Here is a 14,930-nt window from a genome sequence, read left to right as displayed (position 1 = left end):
TGGAGCAAAGTGAGCAGAAGATCTCTAAAAGAAGAGAGGTGAAATTAGGCCAGAAACATGGTTCTAACCATCTCCATTTGATACAAAGGTTTGTTTATTACCCAACAACGTGACAGTGTATACAAAGACAGTGTGGAATGTGACATTTACAGGAAGTTTCAGTACATCATGCACGTATACTATTGCAATGTTATTTTAATAGTTCCAGAATGTTAAGGTGAATAAATATTCTTCAGTTCAAAAAACTCTTTGACTTTCACATAAAAATATATAATATTGCACTTTTTACAAGGCCAGCAATTTTGCTTATTGATTTGTAACAAGTGGAATTCTACTTTATAAAAATAAGCCTTTGTGAGCAACATCCCAAATCAAGGAGGACAAAAGCATCCCCAAACCATCACATTTCTATTTGTCGCTTAAATAAAGTACATCACTTCAACATGAGCCAAGAAGCTTTTCAGTCTGTATTCGGACCTTACATTAACATTTAGACAGTGAAAAACATGACTACAGCCACCCCATACAGTGTTGCTACAATATATGCAGTTTAAAATTCAGTTCATACAGCTGCTTGCTTAATTGAACTAAAAAAAAACATCAATCTTTGTGTCACGGACTGAGAAGACTTCAGTTTTTCTAGTTTGAAAACTAGAAATATCAAGAAGTCACAAGAATTTCTGTAAAGACCATTTGGAATTTTCTGAAGTGTACAGCTTTAATGTGTGCACATCTTCATTACGATTTCATAACACAGTATTTGAAAGGCAGGTGAACCTTAAACTTAAGACACAGCAGTTTGTCTGTATGGCAATAGTGGAATATGTCAATGATGAATAAGTGAAGGTATGGAGAAGAAAAATGTAACTACATCAGAGTTGTGTGCATTCTTCTACCATTTGCATAACTAGCAGGCACTCACTCAGTGTCAGTTGGGTCTTGAAATCCATCAGCTTAAATGTTACTTTTTCTATCTGGCCTAAGAATTCAGATGTAAGCCTTTAACAACAGCTGCTTATTATTTTTTCCCCTCTCAAAAATAGCACCTAGGAAAAAACAGCATATTTGCACAGTGTACCTATATAAACTGTTCTGAATTACTCGGTGCCTATAAACATGGATTTAAACTCTTAGATTCAAACATTTTACAGCGTACTGAAGTTCAATGACACTAAGAATACGAGCACATCAGTGCCTTCTCTTGTACCATTTTTAGAGCTCTGGATGATTGGCTGTGTGTATGATGTATATGTAGTCTGCCACAGGATCACAACAGCTAGACGTTACAAACTGAGTTACCACTACATGGAACATAAAACCAAAACACAAATTAACTATTGCTTCATGAAGCTATGAGGTGTCTGCCCATCCTTGTTTTTGTCCATGGTAAAGACTTTCACACCATCAGAACAGAGAAGACAGCAGAAGTTACAAATGAAGATAGATCTGATTTTTAAGTATTACAATACCATTAAATGGTGCAAAAAGCACCTACTAAGTTCTTTGCTTCTCAAAAAAAGCAATTTTGAATCATCTTGGATTTTTTAAGTTTTGGGTCACTTATCCCAGAGCTAAGAACACCACCCTTGACTAATCAGATATACATATGCCGACATTTTTATATTTACAGAGCTTCATACTGCTGATACTTTACAACACAGGAGGGAAGAACACTACTGATTCCATTTTTGAAATAGTTCCTTCCAGAAAGTGATTTAAAAACATACTATTAGATTTTATATTGCAGCATTTTGACTTGTAGGTTAGAGCATTTATATGCCACTTTGCTGCCACTGGAGTATGCAACCAGAGCTTCCTGGTGACTCGATACACTTCAGGTTTGTACATGCACGTACATTTTTATAACCATCTCAGATTGCCTTTTTTATCTATGCAGTCATTCTAGACATTCAAACTATTTCAAAATCCAGTTATTAAGAGATTCTATAATTTATTGTGGATTTGAAGTGCATGGAGACTTGAATTAGCAGCAAAAGTAGTCATCATCCAGCAGCATAGCTGCTAAGGAACGAATAGAACATGGGTAACTTCAAGCGCTGCTGGTCCTTGCGACACCAAGCTATTACATTTCCATCACTATTTGCTGTGAACAAGTGATGACCATCACAGGAAAATGTAAGGCTGAAAAACAAGACAATATTTTGGGATCAGATTAGGCTATTACAAACATTAAAAATTAAAGCTATTGGCTATTAAAGACATTAAAAAGCCATGTGAGCATAGCTGGCAAAAATCAGTTCTCTGTTAGGGGAAACCCAGTGAGTACATTAATGTAGCAATGTTTGCAAATACCCGGCCACTCAGCTTCGTAAGCAAACAGGCTGAACTGCTGCTCTGTCCAGCTCTTCAGCATGCCATGCAGTTTAGCACTTATTTATTTGCAGCAACAAAGAAAGAGTAGGCTGCCCGGCCCCTGCTACCTCTGAAAGGAGGCTTTTCAGCACAGAACAAGGCCCTCTGAACTTACTTGCTAACAGAAACAAGTAAATCTGTCAGATTTCACAGCACAGGACTTGGTTCACCTGAGCATTTCCTAAGCTATAACTACGAAAACCCTCCCATTGTACCAAGGCTAGAGAACATGAAGGTCAGCATCCATTTTCTGTCACATTTAAGCAGAAAACCTTTTTCTTTTTCTTTCTTTTTTTTTTTTTTTTTGAAGTCAATGAGCTTTAGGAAATATGCTTCTTTGCAGCTACCATCATTCTAGTGCCTATCAGAAGACGGTTTTCATTTTTAGGAAATAGTGATTAGTGGTTTGGATTTTAAATGATATTTCAGTAACAGTCACAACAAAATTCTTCAGAGTAATTTGTACCATGCTAACGTCACATTTGGCAGAACTCCATGAAAATCCTGTGCAGGGTACTGTACCCCTGAGGGTATCACTCTATCCTTCGGCTGTGCTCCGAAAGCACTTTGGCACAGTGATTCTGTTTCTTTATTAATCAAGAGGACTCTAATAGGCAAAATTACATAAGCACTCTAAAGCACTCTAAAATGGCAGCTTCCATACTTCCAAGGCTCCTCTACTCTTTCTCCCATTTCTTTCCAGTATAATTAAAAAAAGGGTCAGGGAAAATGCAGTCCTTTCATTTATTTGAAGGAGAAAAATACCTCTTCTATTTGGGTCTGCTGAAGTTAATATCTCCTCATTTTTTAACAGATTCTGTTGAAAAATATTAAACTTAATAAGAAGGGTAGCTATTGTTCAGTTCTCAAGGGAACCCTGCCAACTTCCTTCTGCTAGCAGCAGAACCTAGTTATTACTGTCATTACAATACAGTACACTTGTGCCCACTTTGCTTTCATGAATAATTAGCAGGATTGCACGCCTCTTTTTAAACATGGGCGTTCACCTCTTGTCTTCGTTTCAAATCCATTTTCAATACTCATAGCTATTCTTGGTTTTATTTTCAAAGAAAAACCCATTTATTACATACTTGAAATCTTTACCTTACAATAGGTTTGGCTGACTTAGAAAATGTTATTTCTCGTACTGGCTTCAAGTCCCATGTACTCCACAGTCTGAAAGAAAGATTATTTTTTTCTTCACATTAGTCTTTACAAATATTTCAGCGATAAACAACCTATTTTAGCAGCTGAGATTAGAAAATGGACAACAGCTTGTCCATCTTCTTTAAATGTCATACCAATTATTTAGGTACATCTGTGAGCTTAAGTTATAAAGCATTTTAGTAACATGAAGTTTCAAATGCTTACCTTACAACTCCATTTTCAAGCCCCCCTGCAATCACATTGACAGATACTCCTTCAGGCTGGTTAGAGAAAGCAACAGAGCAAATACTCTCCCTGCAGTGTACATGTGCCACGAGATCACCGTTAACTGTCCAAAGCCTCAAATCACTACCCCCTCCAACTGTAACAAAACAGAGCATGGCAGTATTAAAAAATAAATCCAGATCACAGTTAGGTCTATGTCACAGAACCTTTAAAGGTTAAAGAATTCCTTGAAAGGTCAAAGGTTTTGAATGACCTGGAGTGACACGTGCTGCAGTAAACAATTACATCCCTGCTTTTTTCTCGTGCAAATCACCAAGCCACAGCAAAATGATTCAGAAGACATCGCTTCATATCCAAAGAACAATTGTAATTACAAAATACTCTATCATTTATTTTTAATGACCAACCGTCGCATACTAAGAGAGAAGAATTAAGAGACAATTCAAATTGTTTTCTTTTAACAGCTCATTCTCATGCCCCGGATTGCATTTAAGCAAGATACCAGTAGCTTACCTGGTTACCCGGTATTATTTGCATTTATTAAAGTACTAATAACCAACTACTGCTTTGTCTTTAAAGCAATTGAAACTCACATCCCCTACCAACTCAAGAATGCAATGTTTTCCAGTAGAAGTTGGCTTATTTGTACAGCTGACCTCAGTTGTACAAATGGAAGACCTTCAAAGTCTTCACGTCAGCTTGAAATCCTTGGATCAACGGAAGAAAATTGTCATTTTGACAGAGCCTATTACCCAACCTCCATGTCAAGCGAACAGATAAAATACGCATGGCAAAACGTGTGAGGGTCTGACTTAGCCCTGCTTTAGATATATATAGTGTTGTAGCACACCGGTAGGTTGAGTCACTGAGGACCCTGAATTACACTCCAAAGTCCACTACTCAAACGATCTTAATGCCTTAGTCCAGAAACAGTCCTATATGGCAAAGATGACAGTATAAAAACCTCCTTTAAAATAAGATTGGGTGGGGGTTGGGGAGCGAGGCAGGACAGAATTATTTCCCTCTGTAGGAGCTAACGCAAATGTCTACTTCTTTAGTATAGCCATTACTCCTCTTTGCTCCAGCACCTGCCTAGGAGTTTGACAAATTCAAATATTGACATATTTTTAGAAGTGCTCCTCTTTGACCAAATGCATCCTCAGATGATTAACACACAATAACCCATACGATAACAAATCTTGTGATTTATCTGGTCTTCTGACTTGCAGCTTTGGCTGACGGGTATACCTGAATCACAGACTGTTGCAATATCACCAGTTGTTTCGCTAGCTGAAACTGCAGTCACGGGACTTTTGTGTCCAGCCAGACTCTGGACATAGCACAGCCTAAAAAAAAAAAAAATGTAAGGGAACAAACAAGCCTAAGTCAGACTAAAACACAGAAAAGGTTCTTCAAAAATACATACTTTATATATTATTTAATACATATTATATAATATTTAAGACATATTAATCTCAACCAACACTTTGCTTAATGATGGTATTTTTCTTATTAACTCCAGAATTCCTACACAGTAGGAGTTTCACTTCACATTAGACATATACACAGAATAAATTCAGTTAATTTTAAGCATGAGGACACCAGAAAGTTGAAAACAAGTACTGAAAAAAACGGTGGAAAAAGTTAGATGTACTTGTACCTGTTCAGATCCCATATAATGCAGGTGCCATCTTTGCTGACACTTATCATTATACTATACGGTTTGCACACAAACAAGCTTGTTATCTCTGCTGTGTGACCATACAGATGGACTTGTGACTCCATTTCTATCTCTGAAGGCTGAAAAACAGCAACATGAAATCATTAGGATTTTAATCTCTCTTTTCTGAAAAAGGTAAGGCAAAGAATAAGATTTTTCTTAGATTAACAATATTGTTATTGCTTTATTATGCCTAATGTTTATAATGCAGTATGTCAAATTAATCATTAACATTCAAGTGCTTTACTCTAAACAAACATTTTGACAATGCAATGAATTGAAGAGAAACTATCTTACTGTCAAGCACCTTGAAATCAGCTACTTTCTGCAAGACTGTGCTATTATCACAGGATAGAGAAATGGCAGCATCACTGTTTTTTGTATCTAGAGGAAGTACTTGGAAATGTAGACAGACAACTGAGCTCAGTAAGTAACACTGCTGAACAAAATACAAATTAAAGCAGCAAGTTGAACACCAGTAACACTTCCTATTCAAGTTATGTCATTTGAAACAACTCAGGCTTCTTGAAAACTGGCTTAAGAGCACATTGCCTGCATTTTTGTATAAGGGAACAGGGCATGTATAGCATGTTTACAAAAACCTTGAGAGCAGTAATAGACAAAACCACAGGTATACTTTATTTGCAGAAAATTTATGTTTATACTGTCCCTTTCAGCAAGAGAATCTGTAATACTTGAAGAGTTAATACATTTTCAACATTTTTATGCCTTATTGTCGATGTAGATCAAAGCAGTACTTCATTTTTTGACTGTCTTTTAAAGGCTAGGAAAAGAAAGCATCTGAGATACAACATGGAGCTATATTAGAATTCTGACAACATGGCTCTTCAGATTCTCATACAGTCAACATGAAGGACAATTAATAACACGATTCCCACTTCATGCCTATGCATCAATCAGGGCAAAACAGCCATGTTTCAAGTAGCGTTTTTTTTTTTATATAGTGTTCATCACTGAACAGCTGACAAGATGCATCCAGAACAGATGCTAGGAAGCACATTTGCATTCCCTGCAGCCCTGACTTGGGTAACTGACTCAACAACAGAAGCTATAAAATTGGCAGCAAGGTCAATCTGCCTGGGGCATGTAAAACTGTCAGTGCTGCGGAATTCGAAGATGGTCTCAAAGACAACATCTGTGCAGCAAAAACAAAACACTTGTTTCTAGGAAATGCAGAGAACTTAAGAATCATAAGCCCACTATTAGTTTTTTGTAGCATTGCAGATGGCAAATGTACTGACATATATTTTTAAACTGGAACTCAAGTCTCGATACTAGTTATCTGCGAGCTCACTAATTCTGGTGAGCAGTAAAGGTAGTTGACTTAAGGCCCAACTGATATAAAATTGCAAGACTTCGAGATATCCTTCAACTTTTAAACTCAAAGCTGCTGAACTCAGGACTGAGATGCAGATCACCAAAACTGAAAGAAAGCCAAGGCAGTTATCACAGCGTGTTTGTTTTCTTCCCAGTCTGAGCATCTGCTGTTTGCCACTGTTGAAAGTGTCAGGAAACTGGGTAGGCATAGCAGATCTTAGCAAAGCTCCCACTAGCCCAGCCTAATGTAATGATTCAAGAGCAGTGGCACAATATTACGAGTGTTTGCCAATACCCGTATCGAGCTAAATTTGACAGATCAGTTCATCTGTTATAGGTAATCACACAGCCATATCTAAAATGACTTGTCAAAGAAAGTTACGAACTCTTTGCTGAAACTATGAAAAGCAGTAGAAGTTACTGCTGAAGAAAGTCAGACGAGCTCCACAACTCGGACTGAATCAGAAGATGAGTTTTGGGTTCTGTTTACGTTTTCATACCATGCTTATTGCTACATAGCATCAAGATTTCTGCTAGCATCTCCTCAGCAACTTCCACTAACACATTAAGTACATTAATCACATTTCTCACTTCCTTCCACGCTGCTTTCCCCCTTTGGGAATATGACAAAGTGAAGAGGCTTAGTAGTTAGTGAATAGTGTTTGAGAATTCACTGCCACTCTCTCTACTGCATTTGAAATGTTCACTGCTTTGGGGGAAAAACATTCCAGTTTCATTTAAAGCTTTGGAAGGCTTTGTCTTTTTCACAGCGAAAAATTACTCTCTAATTTAGGGAACTTTACCATGCCAGACAGCCTGAATTCAGAGCTCTGTGTAAATCAATTATCATCCGGATGATGAGGGCCAACTAACAGCTAGCAGCAATACATGAACAAAAATGCATAAGAAAAACACAAATATGCTGAGATAAGTCTATTTAATAATGTCAAAGATGATCCTTAAATATCAGTTCTGTGCAACATATCTTACCATACTGCTAGTGAATCTGTTCATGTATGCTGTGATGACACCAGATTTGCTACCTGTGAAAAGTTGACAGCTGTCTGGGACCCAAGCACAGCTTGTTACCTTGGAAAGACAAAGTAAAAAACAAATGAGAACAGCTACTCACTGCTATTGTCATTATACAATAAAAATCTGTGTCCATATTCTGTGGTATCTCCTAAGAAAAGCCGTGTAAAATACTTACACTAAAAAAGAAATTAATGCGTTAAAGACAGATCCTACTGTAGATCACATATACCATTACATCAGTAACAAAGAGGGAAATTCTGCGTAGCTCAGAGTTCACAGCCAAAGAACAATGAACTGCTGACTTCCAGCTCTACAGCCACATTAGTCAGAATCTTTTCAGTAAAATCTCAAACACCACTGAAATGTAAGAGAGATTATGAAGAGTTTGCTAACAGAGTTAAGTAATCTTCTTTCCAGAGAGATCAAACTACAGCAGAGTTCTGCTTCTAATGTGAGCTAATTTTTTCTCTGTTTTCATTTTTCTTGGTCCAGGACTTTGCTTTTATAAATTCACACCAGCAATCTGTAGGAGGGAAATCTACAAAAATTAAATTCATTTAAAAGGGAACTTTGCCTAGCCCAGGAGGAAGATACACTGGAATAGCAAGGGACCAGATTCCAAGAGAGAATCCAGCAGGTTAGAATTAAAACACTGGACAACTGCATAAAGTTATGCTTAAACGCTCGCTCCCCCAGAATAAGATTTGTTATTTACTATGGGCCTTGCAAAAAGTGAAATCAAGTGTAATTACTGCCACACCAAGCCACCACATGATTAACCAAGCAATATTAGATTAAAGACCAAAAGACTGATTTTTACCGGATGGAACTGTGAACTCTGTATAAAATTTACTGGAGGTTCACTCTGCTTGCTTTTTAGCCGTAAAATGTTATCAGCATATCCCCAGCTTAGGATAGCTGACCACTGAATGTCAGTGCTGTGCATACTTCTCACACCTGAAGGAAGGCACATAAAGTTCTGTGTCAGATATGAAATCAAACGGTTGATCGCTTTGATAGTCAATATAAACTTAAGATCCATGTTTTATTACCAATTAGAAAATAGAAAGCAACACTTCAAAACAAGATGCTTTTTGAAACCGTTTTCAGAGACTATGTAAACATTCAGTATTCTCCAAAACCAGTTTGCAACCTGGACAAAGCTTTTAAAATTAACATTAAATTTAATGGGAATGGAGAGAAAGGGAAGAGCTGACAGTGCTTCCCAGCCAGGGAAAAGATTGCTCAGAACATCTAAAGGAGAAAACTTTTTTTTTAATGACTAAACATGAAGCCTTCAATGGATTATTTATCAAACTTTAACTAGCACATGATACAAAGGGGGGTGGGGGGGGTGCAAGTATGAGAACCTGCTTGCACACTATCAATAAGAATCCTTTCAAGTTTGTCTGAGAGCAGATCCTTCAGCTCCACTTCTTCCTGTGGCTCTGAAAACTCTTTAATTATCCCACCAGTGCCACATGTTCTTCTCCCCTTTTTTTCCTCCGGTTCCTTTTGGACCTGCCAGCAAGTTCTAAAGTTAAAGCCTTATGCTTCAATCACTTTAATGAAAAACAATAATTTGATTACTGGACACCTATAGATGGTTTTGAAAACAAGAAGCCAAACCTAACCATCAGGAAGGATATCACAGTCATGGTAGCTGTCCTTGGATTTACAGATAATCTCTTTTGCCAAGGATTGATATGTGGGAAGTTTATTGGAGAATAATAGTAGCATTAGATTTAGAAACTTTATATCTGTTTTGCATGTACCGTGTATGTAGAAAATAATCACAGATTCATACCTTGTTCCTTGCTATATATCATCAAAAGACAAAACTTGCGGGACAAACCACATATAGCTTTAGTTGGTAAAGCCTGCAGAGAGCCAAACCTTTCCCCATGTGGTTGGCTAAAGCAGACAACGGGATCTGGGGCACTTGGAGAACCAACATATTCTCCCCACTTCAAGCCTTTTATCCACGGCAGTGGACTCTAAAACACAAATAAGATGCAGATTAAAAGGTGGTAGAAACTTATCTGAAAATCATCACTTCATTAGGAGGGAAGAAGAATCATTCATAACCCATTCCCATAAATAACCACAGAGTAAGGACTACTGAAGCATTCCAAAAGGAATAGAAAGACAGGTATGAAGCATTGTAGTATCATCAGCTAAACTATTAGCTTGAAGTTTAGGAGTTGAGACAGGAAGCTGACATTTGAGATGGAACATTTTACTGCACTAATTTCTTTAAATGCAAGGATTCAGTTTCTCACTGGACTCCAGAGAAGGCAAATATCTGAAATGAAGACAGCAGACCTGTCCTACAGGCAATGAGGAAGTAGGAGGCAGAAGTACAGTATGCATTTGCCTACTCTAGGTTTAGATGTAGAAGTGGACACAATGCCAGTATCTTTCCCTAAAGGACTTAAAATCCTCCACTATTCAACTGTAAATACTAGAGGTACAGTAATTATAGTATATGAAAGTTAATCAAACCATTTTACAGATCAAAATGACCTACTGGATATATTATTTCTTTGGTGTGCTCTCTGGTCTCTCTGAAAGCAAACTGCACCAGCAATCCCATGGCAGCAGGAAGTTCTCCTTCCATGATAAGCCTGGATCCAGGCCTGCTAACGTGTGCAGCATGGAACAGTTGGCGAGGCGTTTGCCCATATGTTTTTATCATTGTTTCAAGGGCTCTTCTCTGAACAGGATCCTCAACAGCAGAAACATCCATCCCAAAATAAGTCTACAGAGTAAAAAAGTGGGGAGGGGTAAGAATGAGCTTGTCCACTTTATCTTTGGGAATGATTTCTAAACATACACATACAAATTCAGAGTTGTACCCATCAGTTCTTTGGCTAGAACAGAAGCCATCCCACACCAGTTGTGCTGAGAAAGGAGTCACCGAGAACATTATCATTTTCACCACTTCTCATTGAAGTAACTACTGCCTTAAGATCTGAGTTGATCCTACATGTGTTCCATTATTAATTTCAGTCAAAGGTTTTCTCAATAGACTTTACAAATCTGCAAGCAAGTCAGTAACTTAAGGAGGGAAAGTTCAGTCTAAGTACAATGACCAAACATGAAGCTTGACACAGATACTTACTGCGGGATGAAAGACATTAATAGCCTGAACAGAGGCCTTGCCTTTTTGTTTATAGCCAAACACTAAGTCTATCCAGTGACAGATTGTCTGGAAAACACGGTCAGACTCCAGAACCTGACGATGGATCAAGATGAACAGACGAGGATCATTACGAGCCCCAGGTGGAAGATTGACGTGGTTAACTCTGTCACCATTTTGACGTACTCCAAAATCAAAACCTGGAAGCAGGGAAGTAAGTGTTCCAACATTTTAGTTTTCAGCGACTTCATAAAAATCCTTATGGGGTTTTATGAAAAAACCATTAAGCACTGTTATTGCTAATCAACAAAGCAATACTATTAGTAAATGCTTCACACACACAAATGGAGAATCAGACAAATAGGAAACACTCCTTTGCATCTCAGACAGAATTTATGAGCTTTTCCTTAAGTTCGACATAGCTTCTGTAGCATATCCCATTTTTCATGCAAGATTTTTCCACACATCTATCGCTTAGCATGTTCAATCAAGGGATATAAATGTTCTCAGTTTTAAATTAGCCCCAAACCCATAGCTGTTTCAAGTATGTAATTTTGGTATCCTCTTAGTATACCTTCTCTGTTGACTAGAAAGTCTGGAAGGTAGAAAAATTCTGGGATGAGCTCCTTTACATCAGTCATTGATTCATAAGAAGAGAGGTGCCAGGTTGTGTTGGTAGAGTGAAAAGTTCTGTCTGGAATGTCAAAACTTTGATCTGTAAAGAAAACAGAACAGAATTTGTTGCATTTATGACAAAAATCAGTTGCACATCTGCAGCTTCAAGAAAGTTAACTGCTTTCCAGTTAGCTGAGAACATTTCAAATTGTTCTATCTCAATTTTTACGTGTTAAACACAGACCAGAAGTTAAATATAGCTCAGCTTTTTATTCTAAACAGGTTCTACGGTATAAACAAGTAAGATGCACAATTTTGGGGTCTGGCTTGATAATTTCAGAATGGGTCTATTTACTGCATAAGCACACCAGGTTTAATCTTACTGAACTCAGGTATCTGGAATTGATAAACTGTGCTAGAGAAAGTAACGTGCAGTTTTCCTGGATTGTTAGGAGAAAATCCAGACGTGAAAGCTAAGTGAAAGTTAAAGGCAATCCTACCTTGGTAGGCTAAAAACATTTTAGTGAAAGGAGGCAGCCGAACTAGGAAATGAAGCACAGTTCCACTGTTAGAATAATGAGATCCATAGTGGTATGGTTGTACAGGGGGCATTGGATCGTCCTCCCGTGCTCCTTTACGATACTCTTCTTCCAAATACTAGGAAAGTAGTAGGAAAATATATATCACAAACTTCAACAACTTGCCTTTATTATCAAGCATAAGTCTTGAGATCACCTACACAGTGTTTCAATACTTCAGCTCCACAGAAACTTTAGATACGTCCAAGACCATCACTTTTCCTATTTATAGAAACATTCCACCCTCAGCACCTGCTAGAATATACAACCTTTCTCGAGTAACTACCCTGTTTTATCACCTATCATTCAAATAGTATCCCAGCAATTGTTCTGAATGTCCATGCAAAATAATAGTCATCTTTCAAAAGAGAAAAAACCATTCTAAATTATATTTTCTGGCATTTAACTGGACTGTTACCTCATACCAATCAAGCCAGGCAGTTTGGTGCTTTATAGAAGCCATGAAAATGCCATGCTAGTACTAGAAGTAAAGGACAATCCTTTTACCTGCATTCCAACAGCAAAAATAAACGCTTGGAATAACACAAACTTTGAGGAATAATACATTTAGAAGAGATGACAATACAGGTAAGTTGGAAGGTCCAACTGCGAACGCTTTCCAGCTTCAGTACGTTATTTTCTAAAACTTTTAAAAATACTCTAAAGAGCAGAAAACCAAGAGCACAACAATTATAGCAGTGCATGTTAAAATAGAATACTTGAGGGAAAACAGCTTTTCAGTTATCCAAAAGACTAGCCACAAGTTTCATTGAAATCGCGTCAATAAAACAGCAATAGGTTATCTTTAGGGCTCTTTAAATATATACGTTCAGATGTAAGAGCATACCGATTCAACCTCCAGTATCACACAGAAAGATTACATTGATTCATGATTTCAGTGACAGGAACAATCTCAGATTCCAAATGTCATAAAACAATTCCAAGAAAATAACATACTGGAAATGAGAATTCCGTCAACAAAATATTGGATTTGTGTGCCATCACCACCATCCTCCACTCCCCCACCCTTGATACATATTAAAAAATATATAAAGTCTCCATGTATAACTTACACATAGAATGATAAAAAACAGTTATCTGAATTACCTTGTAAGTATCCACATACCGGTCCTCTTTATCTTTAGACTGCACAGCTATTGGTTTGATCAGATTTCTGTAACAGAAGTAGTACCAATATCTTGTCATTTTCATAAAGACCTTGACTCACACCATTTAATAATGCATTAAGAATAAGGCCTTCAATGTCACAAGAAGGACAAGCAAAACTCAACAGCTTTTTACAAAAGAATTCAGAGAATACAATGGCTACTTTCAGTTAATACTAAAGGCAAATTCAGATCCACAGGCTACCCACAGGCACACTGACAAGCAAGCAAATGCACACAAAGTGCCTCTGTCAAATCAAAAGCATCATTTAAAAGTAAATAGTTTGTGCAGCGTTAAAATCAGCTAACAGAAACTTATTATGGTGGGACAACTCACATGAATCTACTTATAGTTAAGGCAATATGATTTTGTAACTGGCCACATTTTTTAATGCTTTTTTATTTTTTCTAAGTGGCATGGAAGTCTTTAGTCACAAACTTAAACAGAGGCTTTACTTAAATAAGACTATCAATATCACATTACAACAGTAGATAAGTGCAGTCCCTAACAAGCTATGAATATACAACCCGTAACGCTAGATATTTATTTAAATATGCTGTGTGAAACAGCTACCTAGTGTAAAAAGCTTAAGTTATTATGGGCCTTACTTCTGAACAGTTGTGCTCACGTACACGCACAGTTTAGTACAGTGAAATTAAATAGCAATACCGAATAATTAGTTGAAGTATTTGGAAATAATCAGTTCCAAGTACCCCATATTACCTATACACCGATGGGTCATTTAGGTCCAGTGTCTCACTGATGTAGTCAGAAAGTATAAAGGGAAATACTGGATATTGCATGAGATCATTGAAGAAACGGCCTGCATGTTTGTTTAAATGAGTCAGGTATTCAAAGTTAGTAATCTGTCCCGTGCACCACAGGTGGGTCAAAGCAGTAATGTTTCCATATTCCAAAAGGTTAGGCAAATTGTTAGTTAAGATGTTGTGGTACACGTCATTACGGACCTAAAAGAAAATACATGAGATTTAATCATATAATTTAAAAAGCTTCCAAATAAAAAGACTTACTAAGTCTGTCTCACTTACAAATTTCCAGAGATATGTTGTAATGGATGGATGTCCAGAATGACTAAGATTCTTTCATGTCTTAGTACATCAGAGATGCGTTTTACACCATCATTTTGTCAGACTGTGTAGAAGCCCAGCTGAGTAAAGGTTTTTTTGCAGATATTAAGTACAATTTATTACTAGTCCATGCAACAGCTCACCTGAAGAACTAATGCATTAATGCATGTTATGAAGAAACAGCACAGTGCTTTGATATATTATGCATTAGTGCCACATTACCTTTGTATTATCAAAAGCCAAGAGTAAAGTTCTGCCATTTGTGAGAAATATTTCCACAGCATTGTCTCTTAGCTGCCACCAACGCTTATGGACTTCCTTAATTTCCTCATAGGTCCAAGAAAATGACGCTGGTTCAGTTTCTCCATGAAAACTCTAAGGAACATGCAATTGAAAACGTTACTCCAAATAGACAGTTTTCCAAACAGGAAATTCTATTTTAGTTGGAGCAGTTTATAACCATATAGCACATCTTAAGTGAA

The 14,930-nt window shown here is 37.3% G+C and overlaps 1 protein-coding gene across 1 annotated transcript in view; it reads right to left on the bottom strand.

Moving 5' to 3' along the window:
- LYST (lysosomal trafficking regulator) overlaps positions 77–14,930 on the bottom strand; it is a 76,563-nt gene continuing 61,709 nt past the window's right edge. The window contains 15 exon segments of the mRNA XM_021392074.1: positions 77–2,142; positions 3,478–3,549; positions 3,745–3,901; positions 5,014–5,111; positions 5,426–5,565; positions 7,814–7,912; positions 8,679–8,815; positions 9,666–9,855; positions 10,389–10,619; positions 10,983–11,200; positions 11,575–11,715; positions 12,116–12,272; positions 13,301–13,367; positions 14,084–14,328; positions 14,671–14,823. Coding sequence (XP_021247749.1) covers positions 2,004–2,142; positions 3,478–3,549; positions 3,745–3,901; positions 5,014–5,111; positions 5,426–5,565; positions 7,814–7,912; positions 8,679–8,815; positions 9,666–9,855; positions 10,389–10,619; positions 10,983–11,200; positions 11,575–11,715; positions 12,116–12,272; positions 13,301–13,367; positions 14,084–14,328; positions 14,671–14,823 — 2,244 coding nt within the window. The 3' untranslated portion in view covers positions 77–2,003.

The sequence above is a fragment of the Numida meleagris genome, chromosome 3, assembly GCF_002078875.1.
Source record: "Numida meleagris isolate 19003 breed g44 Domestic line chromosome 3, NumMel1.0, whole genome shotgun sequence".
In the NCBI taxonomy this organism is placed as follows: Eukaryota; Metazoa; Chordata; class Aves; order Galliformes; family Numididae; genus Numida; species Numida meleagris.
The sequence above is the reverse complement of the archived record's forward strand: the minus strand, read 5'-3'. Positions and strand labels throughout refer to the sequence as shown.